This window comes from Garra rufa, chromosome 21, assembly GCF_049309525.1.
Source record: "Garra rufa chromosome 21, GarRuf1.0, whole genome shotgun sequence".
In the NCBI taxonomy this organism is placed as follows: Eukaryota; Metazoa; Chordata; class Actinopteri; order Cypriniformes; family Cyprinidae; genus Garra; species Garra rufa.
In genome coordinates, this window is record NC_133381.1 from 38,704,352 (window position 1) to 38,721,605 (window position 17,254).

General features: G+C 35.8%; 1 protein-coding gene across 1 annotated transcript in view; it reads left to right on the forward strand.

Moving 5' to 3' along the window:
* Positions 1–16,746, forward strand: part of sh3yl1 (SH3 and SYLF domain containing 1) — a 44,184-nt gene extending 27,438 nt beyond the window's left edge. The window contains exons 9-10 of the mRNA XM_073827030.1: positions 1,789–1,851; positions 15,453–16,746. Coding sequence (XP_073683131.1) covers positions 1,789–1,851; positions 15,453–15,646 — 257 coding nt within the window. The 3' untranslated portion in view covers positions 15,647–16,746. The remainder of the gene's footprint in view (positions 1–1,788; positions 1,852–15,452) is intronic.
* The last annotated feature ends 508 nt before the right edge of the window (positions 16,747–17,254 follow it).

The following is a 17,254-nucleotide window of genomic DNA, read 5'->3' on the forward strand; positions in this document are numbered from 1 at the left end:
GAGAGACAGAATAACAGCTAAAAATTCAATTAATTCAAAAAAGTTATACATTTATTTGCATTTTAATAAGTGAAATAAGTTTCACTCTTCGCAAAGCCCTTCACAATCACAGAGGTCAGACGTTTCTTGTAGTTGGCCAACAGGTTTACACACATCTTAGGAGGGATTTTGTCCCACTCCTCTTTGCAGATCTTCTTCAAGTCATAAATGCAACTCAAAAATTCAGATCCCTCCATAGATTTTCTATGGAATTATGTTCTGGAGACTGGATAGGCCACTCCAGGACCTTAATGTGCTTCTTCTTGAGCCACTCCTTTGTTGCTTTGGCCGTGTGTTTTGGGCCATTGTCGTGCTGGAATACCCATCCATTACTCAGTGCCCTGGCTGGCTTTAATGCCTTGGCCCTGATTTCCATCATCCCTTTGATGCGGTGTGTTTGTCCTGTCCCCTTAGCAGAAAAACACCCCCAAAGCATAATGTTTCCACCTCCATGTTTGACGGTGGGGATGGTGTTCTTGGGGTCATAGGCAGCATTCCTCCTCCTCCAAACTCGTCAAGTTGAGTTGATGCCAAATAGCTTGATAGCTTTGTAGCCCTTTGTAATCTCAGTTTGTTAACTGTATAAAAGACACCTGGGAGCCATAAATATTGCTGGTTAATAAATACTTATTTCACTCATTAAAATGCAAATCAATTTATAACTTTTTTGTTTTTTTTTCTGATTTTTTGTTGTTATTCTGTCTCTCACTGTTAAAATAAACCGACCATTAACATTCTCACTGTAGAGTAAGGGATAACTGTTCATTTTTAGGTAAATAACTTAGTTACTTATAAAGTAAATACTTTCAACAGTTCTAAAATCAATATTTAATTTGAAATCTAAATTTACAGTCTAAAGATAAAATTCTTTAACCCTCTGTGCACGGCGCATTCACTTTCAGTTTTTCCTGATTCACAGAGAAACCTTAAATACTCAGATATATCTAAAACGAGGCTACTTTTATTTGTGTATACTGGCAATAACAACAAAACATTGTGATATAAAATAAACAAAACAAACAGGGTGAGCTTTCTGCCGTCTCCGTGAGCAACTGTCTAAGCATCACAAATATGAACCGAAACTCAGCGAATACAAATCGAAAACAAATATTTTTTTAATATAATCCATATGAAACTAAAGTGAGGCACAGCCTTTTCCATATCTGAGCTTATTAAATGAATCAAGATTCATCTATTTTTCATCATTTTTGAAAGAAGATCTTCTATGAGGAATAAGCCAGAATTTACCTCAGAAGAACAGCGTGATCTGATGCAGCTTTATTCAGACGAGAACATTTCTGTCATTTTTTTCTTACCTACATTAGTTAACGTGTTATTTTTACATAAACTTGTATTTTACTAGTTGGGCTTTTCCTAAACATCTTGCCAAACTGAAATGTAATGTAATGTTTAACTTTTCTTAAGCTTTTTTGTTATTCATATATTTTGCAGAGTAATTCTGTTTGTTTACCAAAGAAGGTTACATTTTAAATAAAAATGTTTAAGTATGACTAAGCTTAAATAAGCTTAAAGGATAAACTATTCTATGTTTGACTCAAATTGAAAGAATGAACAGTTTAATTTCTATTGTCTGTGCTTTAAGGTTTATAGGGATTTTAAGATGTACTTAAGTAATTGAATTACTTTCCAGACAGAGTAATTACTAAAGTAGTTTAAATACATTATTGATAAAGTAATTAATTACTTTCTGAAAGTAACTTACCTAACACTGGTGTCCTATTTTTTCAGCTTCTGCATCAGTGAAGCCAGCTCTATATCCAAGCCTAGACAACTGGGATACTGACAGCTCAGGTTAGTCATTTTTATTTTATTTTAATTTTTTTTATTCCTTTTCTTTACTTGATTTGATTTGATTTGAGTATTAGGTAAGTCCCTAAGAAAATATCATTCAAAGGTTTCTGTCACGAACAGAATGTTTTGTGTATTTCTGTTAACACAAGCTTCCCACACAGCTAATGAAAGTCTTTAAGTATGTTTTCCCCTCCTTAAGTGGAATTATGCTTATTGTTAAAAGACACCTCACACCTGCGACTATGGTAATAAACTAACAGAAGAGGAATTTACTGTATATCTTGTATCCCACCTTGCGTGTTCAAGCATATTATCAAGCAGAATATCCAAACAAAAGGGATCATCCCTTTTGTATATGATGAGGTTAATCAGACACTTTTTGAAACAACAACAAATACCTTTGAGAATAAAGATGACAATGTGGTCATGCATTTCAGTTGACACTGATAAATGATAAAGTGGATTAAAACCACTAGATTAGCGACGGCTAATTTAATAGCAGAAATGCACAAGAAGAAACACCCAGAGCTGTGTGAGATCCTTTCATTAATCAGCTCAGCCTTTGGAGGATGATTTGTGTTGTCAGTTCAACTCCACTAACGGTGTCATTTATTTTCATTGGGTTCCTAAAGGCCCATGTTTAAAGTTGAATTATAGGGATTAGATAAAAAACACGCTATATGGAGTGGCTTCGCCTGCCCTGTTTCAAGAAAAGCCACTCTGACTGGCTGGAAAGAATTTGAAAGAAGTCTTAAACTAGAGACTGGCCATTTTCCCATCTTCCAATACTCCGGAAGGGCCTCGATGCTCTTTGCCATGTCACAAGTCGGCTACGCAGCAAACGCATTCTTTCCCACAGCGAGTTGACACTATCATCCATGAGGGGAGAGATTGATTTGGGACTGGTGGATTTTGACACATACAGACCCGAACATCAAAACATTTAGCAGCCGCCCTGTTCTTTAAGTCCTTAAGCCCTTTAGTCCCTAAGGCTATTTTATTGCTAACAGTACATTTTATTCCCAACTAAACAGCAGAAGGGTACTTGTGTCCATCTTTAGTGCACGAGTATAAACGACAGCAATGATTGATCATGAAAACATTACAGTAATAACATTACACAGTGACTTTTTGTTCAGGGCAGCCAACAACAGCACTCAACACTTGAGGGAAATTTTACTGGGTTCTGTTCATACAAAAGGAGTTAATGGTGAAGTCAGATAGATGTAAACTAGTTTCTGAACTGTTAATTAAAATAAACTGCTCATAATTCTCCTGAAAAAAAAAAAAGGATTAGTTCGATTTCAGAATAAATATTTCCTGATTATTTACTCACCCCAATGTCATCCAAGATGTTCATGTATTTCTTTTTTCAGTCAAAAGGAAATTAAGGTTTAAAGAAAGCATTTCAGGATTTTTCTCCATATAGTGGACTTCAATGGGGTTGAAGGTCCAAATTTCAGTTAAAACAATTAGTTATTTTCTAAAAAAAAAATTTTTTATATACATTTACCCACAAATGCTCTGTGATGCACGTTTGGGACTACGTATTATGTAATCACTCTGGAAAGATCGAAATGTTGGAAAATGTTGGATTTTCTTCAAAAACGTCCAACATTCTTTTTACTTTTTTTTTAAGGGCGTTTGAAGTTGAGCATTTGTGATCAAAAAGTATATAAATGTTTCTTTTTTTTTTTTTTTTAGAAAATGGTTGATTGTTTCACTAGATTAGACCCTTATTCCTCGTCTGGCATCGTATAGAGCCCTTCGAAGCTTCATTGAAACGGCAATTTGGACCATCAACTTGTTGGTCACCATTGAAGTCTACCATATGGAGAAAAATCCTTTAATGTTTTCCTCAAAAACCTTAATTTCTTTCCGACTTTCCAAAAGAAAGACATGAACATCTTGGATGACATAGGAGTGAGAAATGATCATATATATTATTAGTGAACTAATCCTGTAAACCAGCCTGAGTTGGTTTTCTTATCTTAGCTTGCTGTCCAGCTTTGTTAGGCTAGTCTGTTGGATGGTTTTAGAAGAGTTTGGGACACATTCAGTTTTTAAAGGGGTCATATTATGCTCTTTTACAAAGTCTTTATTTTGTTTTGGGGTGCACTACAACATGTTCTCATGCTTGGTGGTTCGAAAAATGCATTATTTTTCACATAATTTACATTATTACAACAGCTTTCTCCTAGGCTGACACAGATGGCACGATTAGTTCCGGGTTTGATAAAGGCCCGCCTTCCGAAAAACTAAATGTGTTGTGATTGGTTAGCAGTCCCACTGCGCTGCGATTGGCGAACAGCTTAGACGGCGTTTTAGTATCTGCCACACCCCTTCCCAAAGCAACAAGCTCCATGTACAACTGCGCAAGCTAGATTAAAGTGATTTTTACATTATAAATATGGATATTTTTCTTACAAAAAAACATTGGATCACTAAAGGAGGCTTTTACTGACCCCCTGAGCCATGTGAGGCACTTTTTTATTACGGACCGACTTGTTTTGGACTGATGGAGAGAAACACTTGTCTATGCTGCTCTAAAGCTTGGGAGTGACAGGATTATTTTTAATATAACTCCCGATTGCATTCGTCTGAAAGAAGGAAGTCATACACCTAGGATGCATGGAGGGTGAGTAAATAATATGCTACAGTAGTGTTGGTCCTATCATCCACCTGCGAGATTGCCGATATATGATATTATCATTATTGTGCTAATTTATTTAGGCTAGTGAAGCTATCTACACTGTATGATGAATAAATCTCTTACCACACATTGCACACGTCAACGGCGCGGCTCCGACACGGCTACCGGAGCAGTTTGCAGACACTTTAGTTAATGCTTTTGTTTAAATGAGCCACCCTGCGGCTCGCTGAAGCATCCGAGAAGTAGGGATGCACCGATACGAATCGGCCGATCATGCTTGCGCGTTTTGTCAGTAAAGCCGGTTCTGTAATCAGCGGTAAATGCCATCAGGTGTGTGATTTCACGTTGAGCCGTATATACTACACACAGCCGTTGTTTACCGATGAGCTGCGCAAATCAATGTTCATTATCAGTGTGAATGTGCGCAGCTCGTCAGTAAACAACGGCTGTGTGTAGTATATACGGCTCAACGTGAAATCACGCACCTGATGGCATTTACCGCTGATTACAGAACCGGCTTTACTGACAAAACGCACAAGTGATCGGCCGATATGGATCGGTGCATCCCTACCGAGAAGTGGCTGTCCATGCTGCACCACTAAAGTTAGGCGAATCCCCCTCCAACGATTTGAATTCATAGCATCCGGAAAACAAACGCTGTAGTCCAAAGGAGCCGTTCGTTGTAGTTCTTGAAAAGGGATTTTTTTAAAAACTAAACATCTCCCTTTGGAGTGGATTTGTAACTTTGTAGATTATTTTTATGCCCAAACATACACACCACACCCTGGCTAAAATTCAAAAAGTGGAAAAGCATAATAGGACCCTTTTAAAAGTACATATTCCAGCCTTTGCAGCAGGAAAAAGTAATTTGTTTAGAGGAATTGAACTATATTGGTCGTGTTTTATTTTTGAATGCAGCCTGCATGGATAAAGCGATATAAAAGTTTATTTCAATTGTTGAGGGCTGTAACTGAAGTATCGTACTGTTTCAGTCCATTGTGACCATAGCAAGCTGGAAGGAGAACTGTTTGAATGCACTTGTATGTGTTTGCGATAGTATGAGTGGTCTGCTTGAGTCCTACATGGTCAGAAGAAACCCCAGAAGAATAACATGAGTTGCAGAACATTTCAGTGCATGTTGTGAGCTTGTGTTTGGTGTCTCTGACTTGCGCAACTGCAGTTCATTTAGTGTGAGCGAATGACGCTATGAGAGAAGGCAATCAAGCGTGCTAAGGCTAACATAAACTAAAGACACGTTGTGCGATTGTAGATAAATGACGTGTGGTTTTTTGGTGCCAGGTAAAGTCGTTCTTGAACGCATGGATGCCAACAGTCAAACACATCGCCTTTGCCACTAAAAAGTTGTCTGTATGTTTGGCTTTTTTTAATTACATAAATGAGTGATAGTTTATTCACTTACACATGAATCCAAACAGTTAAAGTGCACACAAGTTGATTCGCTAAAATTAGATTGAAAACTAAATTAATACGTGCATTTTAATATCGTCTCCTCTTCTCGCGCTCAAACGGCAGACTGAAGCATGGGTTATTAGAATGATTAGCTGATATCTCTCATTTCCCGTGTTTACTCTGTAATTAATGTAGGTGCTATTATGGTGCATTCGTTCGTTATTTTTAACTCTGTTGATTCAGAAGTGTAAATGAAGTTAATTGATTGAAATGCGCACGTGCCTCAGCATGATTCAAAGAGTTAGAGACTGCCGTAGACAAGGTTTCATTGTTGTGTCTCTTTCAGGTGGGAATAAGTTTCCAATTCCTCTGTGTGATGTTTAATTACCGGATTTTGTCAAATTGCATGTTAATATTCTACTGGTTGATAACAGTCATTCTGAATCAACAAATACCTGGCAACCTAAATTATATGTCGAGTTCGACTGTCAACCGCATAAGACACCAAACCGTCAGCCAACAGCAATCTTTTGGCCAGAGGAGGATCTTGTGTCAGAGAGCCAAGTGAATTGTACAGGGACTAGATACTGTTAGCCAACTACTAGAGATGTCTGTCAACAGCTTGTTGTCATTGCTTAATTCAGGATAAGTAGACAGGTATGTCTGTTGTATGTAAAAGCATGACATCGGATGACTTCATCAAAATCAGGACAGTTGTCTCTGTTTGCTACCTATATTGGTATAGCAAAACCTTATAGACCAATGCATTTTACTGCAGATTAAGAGTAAAATGCGTTTTGTGTTTGAAAAACACTAGACACGGTAATTGGGAAAAACACGAGGTATATCTTATAATATCTTCTTTTGCTAAACTTACACAAAACGGAAATAAAAATTAGTGGTTTTGATAGATTTTGATAGCTTTTTTAAAACACGTTTCTCAAATACTCCCACATGGCTTACTTTAAAGTTATGTCCGGGCAGGTCTTAAAGTGATAGCAGTCTAATATTACTGCTGTCTGTCATTTAATTAAACATTAAACATTCTCGAAAGAGAGAAAATCTCTCACTGCTCTTTACTAAATCACTTTTGAAACTTTAATAAGAATAAACATATTTAATTTACACAGTTAAGAATATGCATAGTGTTTTTATACACTTTTATACACAATGTAAAGTTGAAGTCAAACGTATACATACACTCACATGTTATTGTTTTACCAAAATAGGAGGGATCATATAAAATGTATGTAATTTTTTTATTTAATATTTAATAAGACATTTCACATAAAAGATATTGTCCACAAGAGAAAATAATAGTTGAATTCATAAAAATGGCCCCGTTCAAAAGTTTACATACACTTGATTCTTAATACTGTGTTGTTACCTGATTTTTTTTACAGTGATAGTTGATCCCAAGTCCCTTGTTTGTCAGTTAAACTGCCTGCTGTTATGATATTTAATATGACATTTAGGCAAAATAAGAAAAATGTAAACCTCTTCATTCTGTTCAAAAGTTTTCACCTCCTGGCTCTTAATGCATTGTTTTTCCTTCTGAAGCATCAGTGAGCATTTGAACCTTCTTTTATAGTTGCATATGAGTCCCTCAGTTGTCCTCAGTGTGAAAAGATCATACAGTCATTGTTGGAAAGGGTTCAAATACACAAAAATGGAAAACCAAAGAATTTGTGGGACCTGAAGGATTTTTCTAAAGAACAGCAGACAGTTTAAATGTTCAGGACAAACAAGGGACTCATGAGCAACTATCACTAAACAGAAAAAACAACAACAACAGTGTTAAGAATCAATTGTATGTAAACTTTTGAACTAAAAAAATAACATGCATTTTGTATGATCCCTCCTATTTTGGTAAAATAATTAACATTTAATATAAGATTTTGGTCATATTGCCAACCGCTAGTGTCTGCATACTAAAGAGATAATTCAGATAAAAATGACATTTCTGTTATCACAAAAGATATTTAAAAATAAAATATTTAAGTCAGTGGGGTCTAATGTTGTTTTGGACCCCATTGACTTTCATTGTATTGACTGTGTCCATTTTTGGGTGAACTGTCCTATTAACCTTGGATTTAAAAACATATTCAATTAAATGTTTTTTGTTTTGATATGATATGTGTTCTGTCCACTTTCATAGAAAATTGCAGATGTGTTACTAGAAAGACTCCATCATGATATGATAAAGCTGACTACAGTCTGTTGATGATGAGTCAAGGAGATACTCATCTGTATTGTTACAAGCTGGAGAAAAAAAAAAAGTCCCAGGGTGTGTGTTCACATTGCTTGTTATTTTATTGGCAGACATTTCTCTCCCCCCAATTATCATGATATCATTTGTGAAAAATGAGACCTGGAAAACTCTCACTCCTCACTGTTTCATTAACACTCCTTCCCCTGAAGATCATTATAGCCGTAAATAATGCAGTCATTTAGATGGATCCCTGGCCTTAGGAAAAGGTGGTTAGAGAAGCCACCCTGATTTCTAAAGACTCTTTTGTCTATAAAGGGAAACTGTTTTATGAGGTTTTGATTTGTTAAGTGTAACGGCATGATGAGCAGCTGTCGTACAGGTTTCTCTGATCCCGCTTTTCTTTCGGAATGAGAAGTGAATTGTCAATTGTTAATCGGGTCTTTCGCATTCCACCACCATAACTAGGTGCCAGCGATTATCTATGGTTGCATCAATTGGATTTGCTCACCGTATACCTGATCTGAGATTTCTAGCAGCGGAGAGGAGAAGTGGCAGGCCCTCCTTCCTGTCATGAGCTGTCACTTTTTCAGGTACTGCGTGTGCAAGTAGAAAACAGCATAGCTCAGATGTCACCACTCTGCCAAAATACACAGCCATTCCAGATCTGAAGAAACTCTCTGGATTGTATTGCTGTCTTGCGCCCGGCTTGTCGTGTCTTGCACTTGTGGTAGCGGGAACGAACATTATGTTGAATGGATGCAGTTATTTTAGGATACAAGTCAAAAGCGTTTAGTGTGAAAAACGGCTCGACTGAAGCTTTTGGCAACGCCTGAGGTTTGTTTGGAGTCAGGAGATTTCAGAGCAGGTGCCAACAGTGTGAAACCACATTCCACCTCTGTCTGATTCCCTGCTCCTCTTGTATGTCTTCACTCCTGAAAACCCCTCACCAACCGTTTCCCACATTTTCCCAGCATCATTCAGTGGCACTTAATGCATGTTGAATGTCAGTGTGATTATATTGCTACATGAATGGAAATCTGAAACCAAAGAATCTAGAATTCAAAATCTATTTTAAATATATAATGTTATAAATATATGTGCCATTCAATTGTAAAAAGTAAAAAAATGTACATACACAATGTTCATTGTTTTAAGAGGGATCATACAAAATGCATGTTATTTTTTATTTAGTACTGACCTGAATAAAATATTTGACATAAAAGACGTTTACATAGTCCACAAGAGAAATTAATAGTAGAATTGATCAAAAATGACCCTCTTGTTGTTACCTGAATGATCCACAGCTTTTTTTTTGTTTGTTTGTTTAGTGATAGTTGCTCATGAGTCCCTTGTTTGTCCTGAACAGTTAAACTGCCCGCTGTTCTTCAGAAACGTTCTTCAGGTACCACAAATTTGTTGGTTTTTCAGCATTTTTGTGTATTTGAACCCTTACCAACAATCATTGTATGATTTTAAGATCCATCTTTTCACACTGAGGACAACAGATGGACTCATATGCAACTATTACAGAAGGTTCAAACACTCACTGATGCTCCAGAAGGAAACACAATGCATTAAGAGCCGGGGGTGAAAACTTTTGAATGGAATGAGGATGTGTACATTATTTTGCCTAAATATCATATTTTTTCATTTAGTACTGCCCTTCCGAAGCTATAAAAGATACTTACATGTTCCCCAGAAGACAAAACAAGTTTTAATGCATCGTTTACAAATTATTTACAATAACATGCACTGAATAAAAATAAGAAAAGGTAATTGCAACTTTTTCTCTCACAATTCTCTCTTTGTTTCTCAGAATTACTTGATACGAACTTGCAATTCTGACTTTTTTCTCAGAATTACGTGATACAAACTTGCAGTTCTGACTTTTTCTCAGAATTGCATGATACAAACTTGCAATTCTGACTTTTTTGTAAGAATTTGCATGATACAAACTCACAATTCTGACTTTTTTTTCACAGAATTGTGATACAAACTCACAATCCTAATTTTTTTTGCAGAATTGATACAAACTTGCAATTCTGACTTTTTTTTTCCTCAGGAATGCATGATACAAACTCACAATTTGACTTTTGTTTTCCAGAACTGCGTGATACAAACTCACAGTTCTGACTTTTTCTCAGAATTGCGTGATACAAACTTGCAGTTCTGACTTTTTTTCTCAGAATTGTGTGATACAAACTCACAATCCAAATTTTTTTTTGCAGAATTGATACAAACGTGTAATTCTGACTTTTTCTCAGAATTGCATGATACAAACTTGCAGTTCTGACTTTTTTCTCAGAATTCCGTGATACAAACTTGCAGTTCTGACTTTTTTCTCAGACATCCCTGATACAAACTTGCAGTTCTGACTTTTTTCTCAGAATTCCGTGATACAAACTCGCAGTTCTGACTTTTTCTCAGAATTGCATGATACAAACTTGCAGTTCTGACTTTTTTCTCAGAATTCCGTGATACAAACTTGCAGTTCCGACTTTTTTCTCAGAATTGCATGATACAAACTTGCAGTTCTGACTTTTTCTCAGAATTGCATGATACAAACTTGCAGTTCCGACTTTTTTCTCAGACATCCCTGATACAAACTTGCAGTTCCGACTTTTTTCTCAGACATCCCTGATACAAACTTGCAGTTCTGACTTTTTTCTCAGAATTCCGTGATACAAACTTGCAGTTCCGACTTTTTTCTCAGAATTCCGTGATACAAACTTGCAGTTCTGACTTTTTCTCAGAATTCCGTGATACAAACTTGCAGTTCTGACTTTTTCTCAGAATTGCATGATACAAACTTGCAGTTCCGACTTTTTTCTCAGAATTCCGTGATACAAACTTGCAGTTCCGACTTTTTTCTCAGAATTCCGTGATACAAACTTGCAGTTCCGACTTTTTCTCAGAATTCCGTGATACAAACTTGCAGTTCCGACTTTTTTCTCAGAATTCCGTGATACAAACTTGCAGTTCTGACTTTTTCTCAGAATTGCATGATACAAACTTGCAGTTCCGACTTTTTTCTCAGACATCCCTGATACAAACTTGCAGTTCCGACTTTTTTCTCAGACATCCCTGATACAAACTTGCAGTTCTGACTTTTTTCTCAGAATTCCGTGATACAAACTTGCAGTTCCGACTTTTTTCTCAGAATTCCGTGATACAAACTTGCAGTTCCGACTTTTTTCTCAGAATTCCGTGATACAAACTTGCAGTTCCGACTTTTTCTCAGAATTCCGTGATACAAACTTGCAGTTCCGACTTTTTTCTCAGAATTCCGTGATACAAACTTGCAGTTCCGACTTTTTTCTCAGAATTCCGTGATACAAACTTGCAGTTCTGACTTTTTCTCAGAATTGCATGATACAAACTTGCAGTTCCGACTTTTTTCTCAGACATCCCTGATACAAACTTGCAGTTCCAACTTTTTTCTCAGACATCCCTGATACAAACTTGCAGTTCTGACTTTTTTCTCAGAATTCCGTGATACAAACTTGCAGTTCCGACTTTTTTCTCAGAATTCCGTGATACAAACTTGCAGTTCTGACTTTTTCTCAGAATTCCGTGATACAAACTTGCAGTTCCGACTTTTTTCTCAGAATTCCGTGATACAAACTTGCAGTTCCGACTTTTTCTCAGAATTCCGTGATACAAACTTGCAGTTCCGACTTTTTTCTCAGAATTCCGTGATACAAACTTGCAGTTCCGACTTTTTTCTCAGAATTCCGTGATACAAACTTGCAGTTCTGACTTTTTCTCAGAATTGCATGATACAAACTCACAATTCTGACTTTTTGGTAAGAATTTGCGTGATACAAACTCACAATTCTGACTTTTTTTCACAGAATTGTGATACAAACTCACAATCCTAATTTTTTTTTTTTGCAGAATTGATACAAACTTGCAATTCTGACTTTTTTTTTCCTCAGGAATGCATGATACAAACTCACAATTCTGACTTTTTTTCACAGAATTGTGATACAAACTCACAATCCAAATTTTTTTTGCAGAATTGATACAAACGTGCAATTCTGACTCTTTTTTTGCAGAATTGTGATACAAACTCACAATTTGACTTTAGTTTTCCAGAACTGCGTGATACAAACTCAGTTCTAACTTTTTTCTCAGAAATGCGTAATACAAACATGCAATTCTGACTTTTTTCTCAGAATTGTGATATAAACTCACAATTTGACTTTTTCAGAATTTCGATACATACTCACAATTTGACTTTTTATTCAGAATTGCGTGATACAAACTCAATTCTAACCTTATCCCAGAAATGTGATACAAACGTGCAATTCTGACTTTTTTATCAGAATTGCGTGATACAAACTCAATTCTAACTTTTTTCTCAGAATTGTGAGATACAAACTCAGTTCTGAGAAATGAAATCAGTATTGCGTGATATAAACCTGCAATTGTGAGAACATATCAGTATTTTTTCCATCAAAATTTACCTTTATAACTTGCAATTGTCAGTTTATATCTTACAATTCTGAGAAAAAAGTCAGAATTGTGAGTTGTGCTGGTTTTGTTTCACAGACCTGGCAACCCTGCATGGGAAAGAAACAGAAGCCATTTATCTTTATTAGAAATCTGTGTACCATCAGAATAAACTAGAAAATGATATTTGAAGATAAAAACGTACATACAGTTGCTTTAAACCTCTGCGCTATTTGTAGGCCAAGTCACTAATCACATTTTCACTGGCTGTCTTAGACTTCTGTATTTAACCATGCATCAAAAGTGTTTTACACTTTGGTTAAACATACATTGTTTTCCAAAAGTCCTCTAAAGGAAGGAATAAAACCACTTACTGTAAATCTTTCAGTTCCACGAAACAAAGTGCATTTATTTCTGCTTGATGTGTTAAAACACATAGTCAAGCATTTCAGTAATTGAAGGTTTACATTTGCTGTTTGTTAATCTGACAGCAGAAATAATTGCACAGTTGTTTATATCTTAACATGTTGACAGACAGATAAAGCAAAGGGTTTTGCCCCTGGCTGGCAGATCCTATCTGCAGATGTTAATACTGTGCTGCACACACCACCATCTATTACAGTACGAGCTGGAAACTTCTGTGCTGTTCGAAGTACAACACAATGCCTGTTTGAGACACAGTGCCAATCAACTGAGCCAAGTGGGTTTCATCTGTTTTAAGAGAACACATACTGCCCTCTAGTGTTGACAATTTAGTCTTACAATTTTGTATAGCATTATAGGCACATTTTTAATATTAAACGTATTTATTCATAATCATAATAATGTCACTGTAAGTACACTCTTATAAATAAAGGTGCTTCACGATGCCATAGAAGAACCTTTTTGTCTAAATTGTTCCATAAGGAACCTTTCAGGCGAGACACTGCAGGTGAATAGGGTAAAAACAAAATAACTAATAGTTATCACCTTGCTTACCCAGTTGATTGATTACATTGATAATTGCAAACATTTTTTTGTATTACAAGTTTTCTAAAATGTTAGGTTTGCAAATGAGGCATTATTTAATGAAATATGTGCTAATGTGCATACATTTCTAGTACAAAAAACGAAACACTGGATAAAGTCAAGTCAAAGGGGGGATTTTTGGGTATCTCATTTTGTCACTCCATAATTCAGAAAATACTTAGAACAGACAGAAAACAATGTATTTTTTACCATTTTTAGGGGAATAAAATGTCGTATAAAATCAAGCAAATCATATATGAACAAATCCCTCTGTAAAAACCTTCAGAATATAGACAGGAATACAAATGTAAAGTTTGGTGGGTGTAAGTGCTACTGAAGTAGAGACTTATGGCTCAGTGTAGGAGGAAAAAAAACGTATTTATCTTTACAAATATGGATTGTAATTGAAATGCATTGACACAAATAGATAAAGTGCTATGAAAGAAACACTTAACAGTATCCTTTAGGTGTTTTCTTTCCACTAGTCTGAAAAACACTTTATGAAACACCCAAAAGCCCAAAATCTCAAACTTGACAGGTGCATGCAAAAACAGTGTTTTTGCCTGCAGTGTCTCCCCTTAATATCTGAAGAATCTTTCCGTTTCACAAAAGGTTCTTTGTGGTGAAAGAAGGTTCTTCAGATTATAAAAGGGAACAAAGAGATGGTTCTTTTGAATGAATGGTTCTTTGTGAAACAAAAAATGGTTCTTCTATGGCATCGCTTTTTTTAAAAAAAATGTATGTGCAACACTTATGCATGTACTTTTCAAGCTTTTTAAAATTGTTTAGTACTTTACGCATGTATTTTTGTATTTTAATCCAATTATGATTAAATGTTTTACTAAATGTTTTCTTTAATAAACAATACAGTGCCTTGCAAAAGTATTCATACCCCATCATTTTTTCTCATTTTGTTTGGTTGCAGCATTGTTAAACTGCTTTAAATTAGGTTTCCCCCACATCAATTTACACTCCATACACCATCATAATGACAAAGCAAAAACCAGATTTGCAAATTTACTAAAAATAAAACACTGAAATAAGTACATTGCATAAGTATTCACACCCTTAACTCAGTACATAGTTGAAGCACCTTTACAGCCTCAAGTCCTTTCGTGTATGATGTGACAAGCTTTGCACATCTGCATTTGGCAATTATCTGCCATTCTTTGCCTCACCTTTTCACCTCTCAAGCTCTGTCAGCTTGGATGGGGGCTGGCAGACATTTTCTAGAGTCCTAGTTGTGCCAGTCGTCTTCCATTATGGATAACGCTTCTGTCAACCTTCAATGCAGCAGATTGTTTCTGAACTCTTCCCTAGATCATTGCCTTAACGCAAGTCTGTCACTGAGCTCTACAGGCAGTTATCTTGACCTCAGGACTTGGTTTTTGCTCTGATATGCATTTTCAGCTGTTAGACCTTTTCTGAGAGGTGTGTGTCTTTCTAAATCAGACTCAATCAAATGAATTTGCCACAGTTTAACTCCACTCGAAGTACAGTAACATCTAGAAGCAATATGAATGCTCCTGAGCTAAATTTCGTGTGTCCCAGAAAAGGGTATGAATACTTTTGCAACGGGATCTTTTCAGTTTTTTATTTTTAATAAATTTGCACAAATGTTAAAAACCTATTTTTTGCTTTGCCATTATGGAGTAGGGAGTGTAGATTGATGAGGGAAAAAAAGCAATTTAAAGTAGTTTAACATAAGGCAGCAACATAAAATTTGAAAAAATGAAGGGGTATGAATAATTTCGCAAGGCACTAACAGTTAGCTACACTAATTCGTAGTTAGATTTAAAAAATGCTCTAATAACTAAAGTGCTTTCAACTAAACAATGATCTCTCCTGTGTAATGTGTTTTAGATCAAGCATCAGGCGGTGCTCTAGTGGTCACAGCCGTGCATCCGTTCACCGGCCAGCAACCTGGAGACCTGAGCTTTGTAGTAGGAGATCGCATCAATGTTATCACCAAAACCGACTCGCAGTACGACTGGTGGGAAGGAGAACTAAGAGGGCAGGTTGGGATCTTCCCAGCTAATTTTGTGTCTTACAGCTGAAATATCTCAGATCAATGAGAAATGATGTCTGTTCTTGAAGGGTCCTTTTCTTTTGCACAGTTTAAAATGAAGTTAATGATAAAGGTGTACTGTATATTTTTGGCGCACTTGGGTTCAGTGTTTCCTTCAAAGGCTGTATTACGGATGACAAAGGGGTTTGTTTTTCCATGTTACTGGCACTGGTGGAATATTTTCTGTATTTCTTCTTTTATGTCTGTTTGGTTATCGGTATGTGGGTTGACAGCCAAAAGGTTGTGTTTTATTAGTTATTAATCTCATTTTTAGGTATGCTATAGTTTAGAAACACACTGGAATACAATTATGCCCTTTTATTTAGTAACACTGCGGTATTTGAAATGAAGTTGCTCCAAGTATTTGAAATATGATAGCACAATTGTTTTCCGCCGGCTGCTTGTTGTGCCATTTTTTTCTCTGATCATAACACTGCACAGTTGTTGCAAACAAATCTTATTACAAATGATAAGCTACAGAGTTTATAACGAGCCTTATTTATATTTTTATGAAGTATACACAGTTAACCTCACATCTGCCTTAAACTGTTACTCCGAGAAAAATGGAAAATGGTGTTTGAATGATGGCTTTAAATTATTGCTGTTTGCACAAATGTTAATCAAACATGAATGATTGTTTTCCTAAATGCCTATAAATGTATATCAGTTCAAATAAAGATTATTTCCTACATTTTTAACTTATAATAATTTGTCTGTGGTGCCGTTTAAGACATGTTTTTTTTATTGTAATATAAATGAGTTATAAATTAAAATATATCACATTGACACTTGCTCATATTTAATGTAATATGTGACTCTGGAGCACACGGGTATATTTGTAGCAATAGCCAAAAATACATTGAATGGGTCAAAATGATAATTTTTTCTTTAATGTTTAAATAAAGATCATGTTCCATTAAGTTATTTTGTAAATTTCCTACCATAAATATATCAGAACTTATTTTTGGATTAGAAATATGCATTGCTAAGAACTTCATTTAGACAACTTTAAATGCGATCGATATTTAGATTCTTTTGCATCCTCAGATTCCAGATTTTCAAATAGTCGTATCTCAAACAAATATTGTCCTATCCTAACAAACCATACATCAATGGAAAGCTTATTTATTCATATTTTAGACTGTGTCTAAATCACTTTATGAATGGTTTTGTGGTCCAGGGTCACATATAATGAATGGTTGTAGTTTGCTTTGACAAATGACAGTTGTTACACTACTTGCCCACAAGATGGAGTACAAGCTAGTTTTCTGTGCACTGCTTTTTAAACTTCTCTTTAAATAAGCTAATTATATTCTGTACTGGTTGTCAATTGTCCTCAGTGTGAAAAGATGGATCTCAAAATCATACAGTCATTGTTGGAAAAGTGTTCAAATACACAAAAATGCTGCAACATCAAAGAATTTATGGGACCTGACGGATTTTTCTGAAGAACAGCGGGCAGTTTAACTGTTCAAGATGTGATTATAAACTCTCTTATTTTGGTAAAATCATTCACATTTTACAGATTCTGCAAGGTGTATGTAAACTTTTGACTTTTGTGCTCAGAGTTGTTCTTGTTGAAAGAACTCATCCAAGA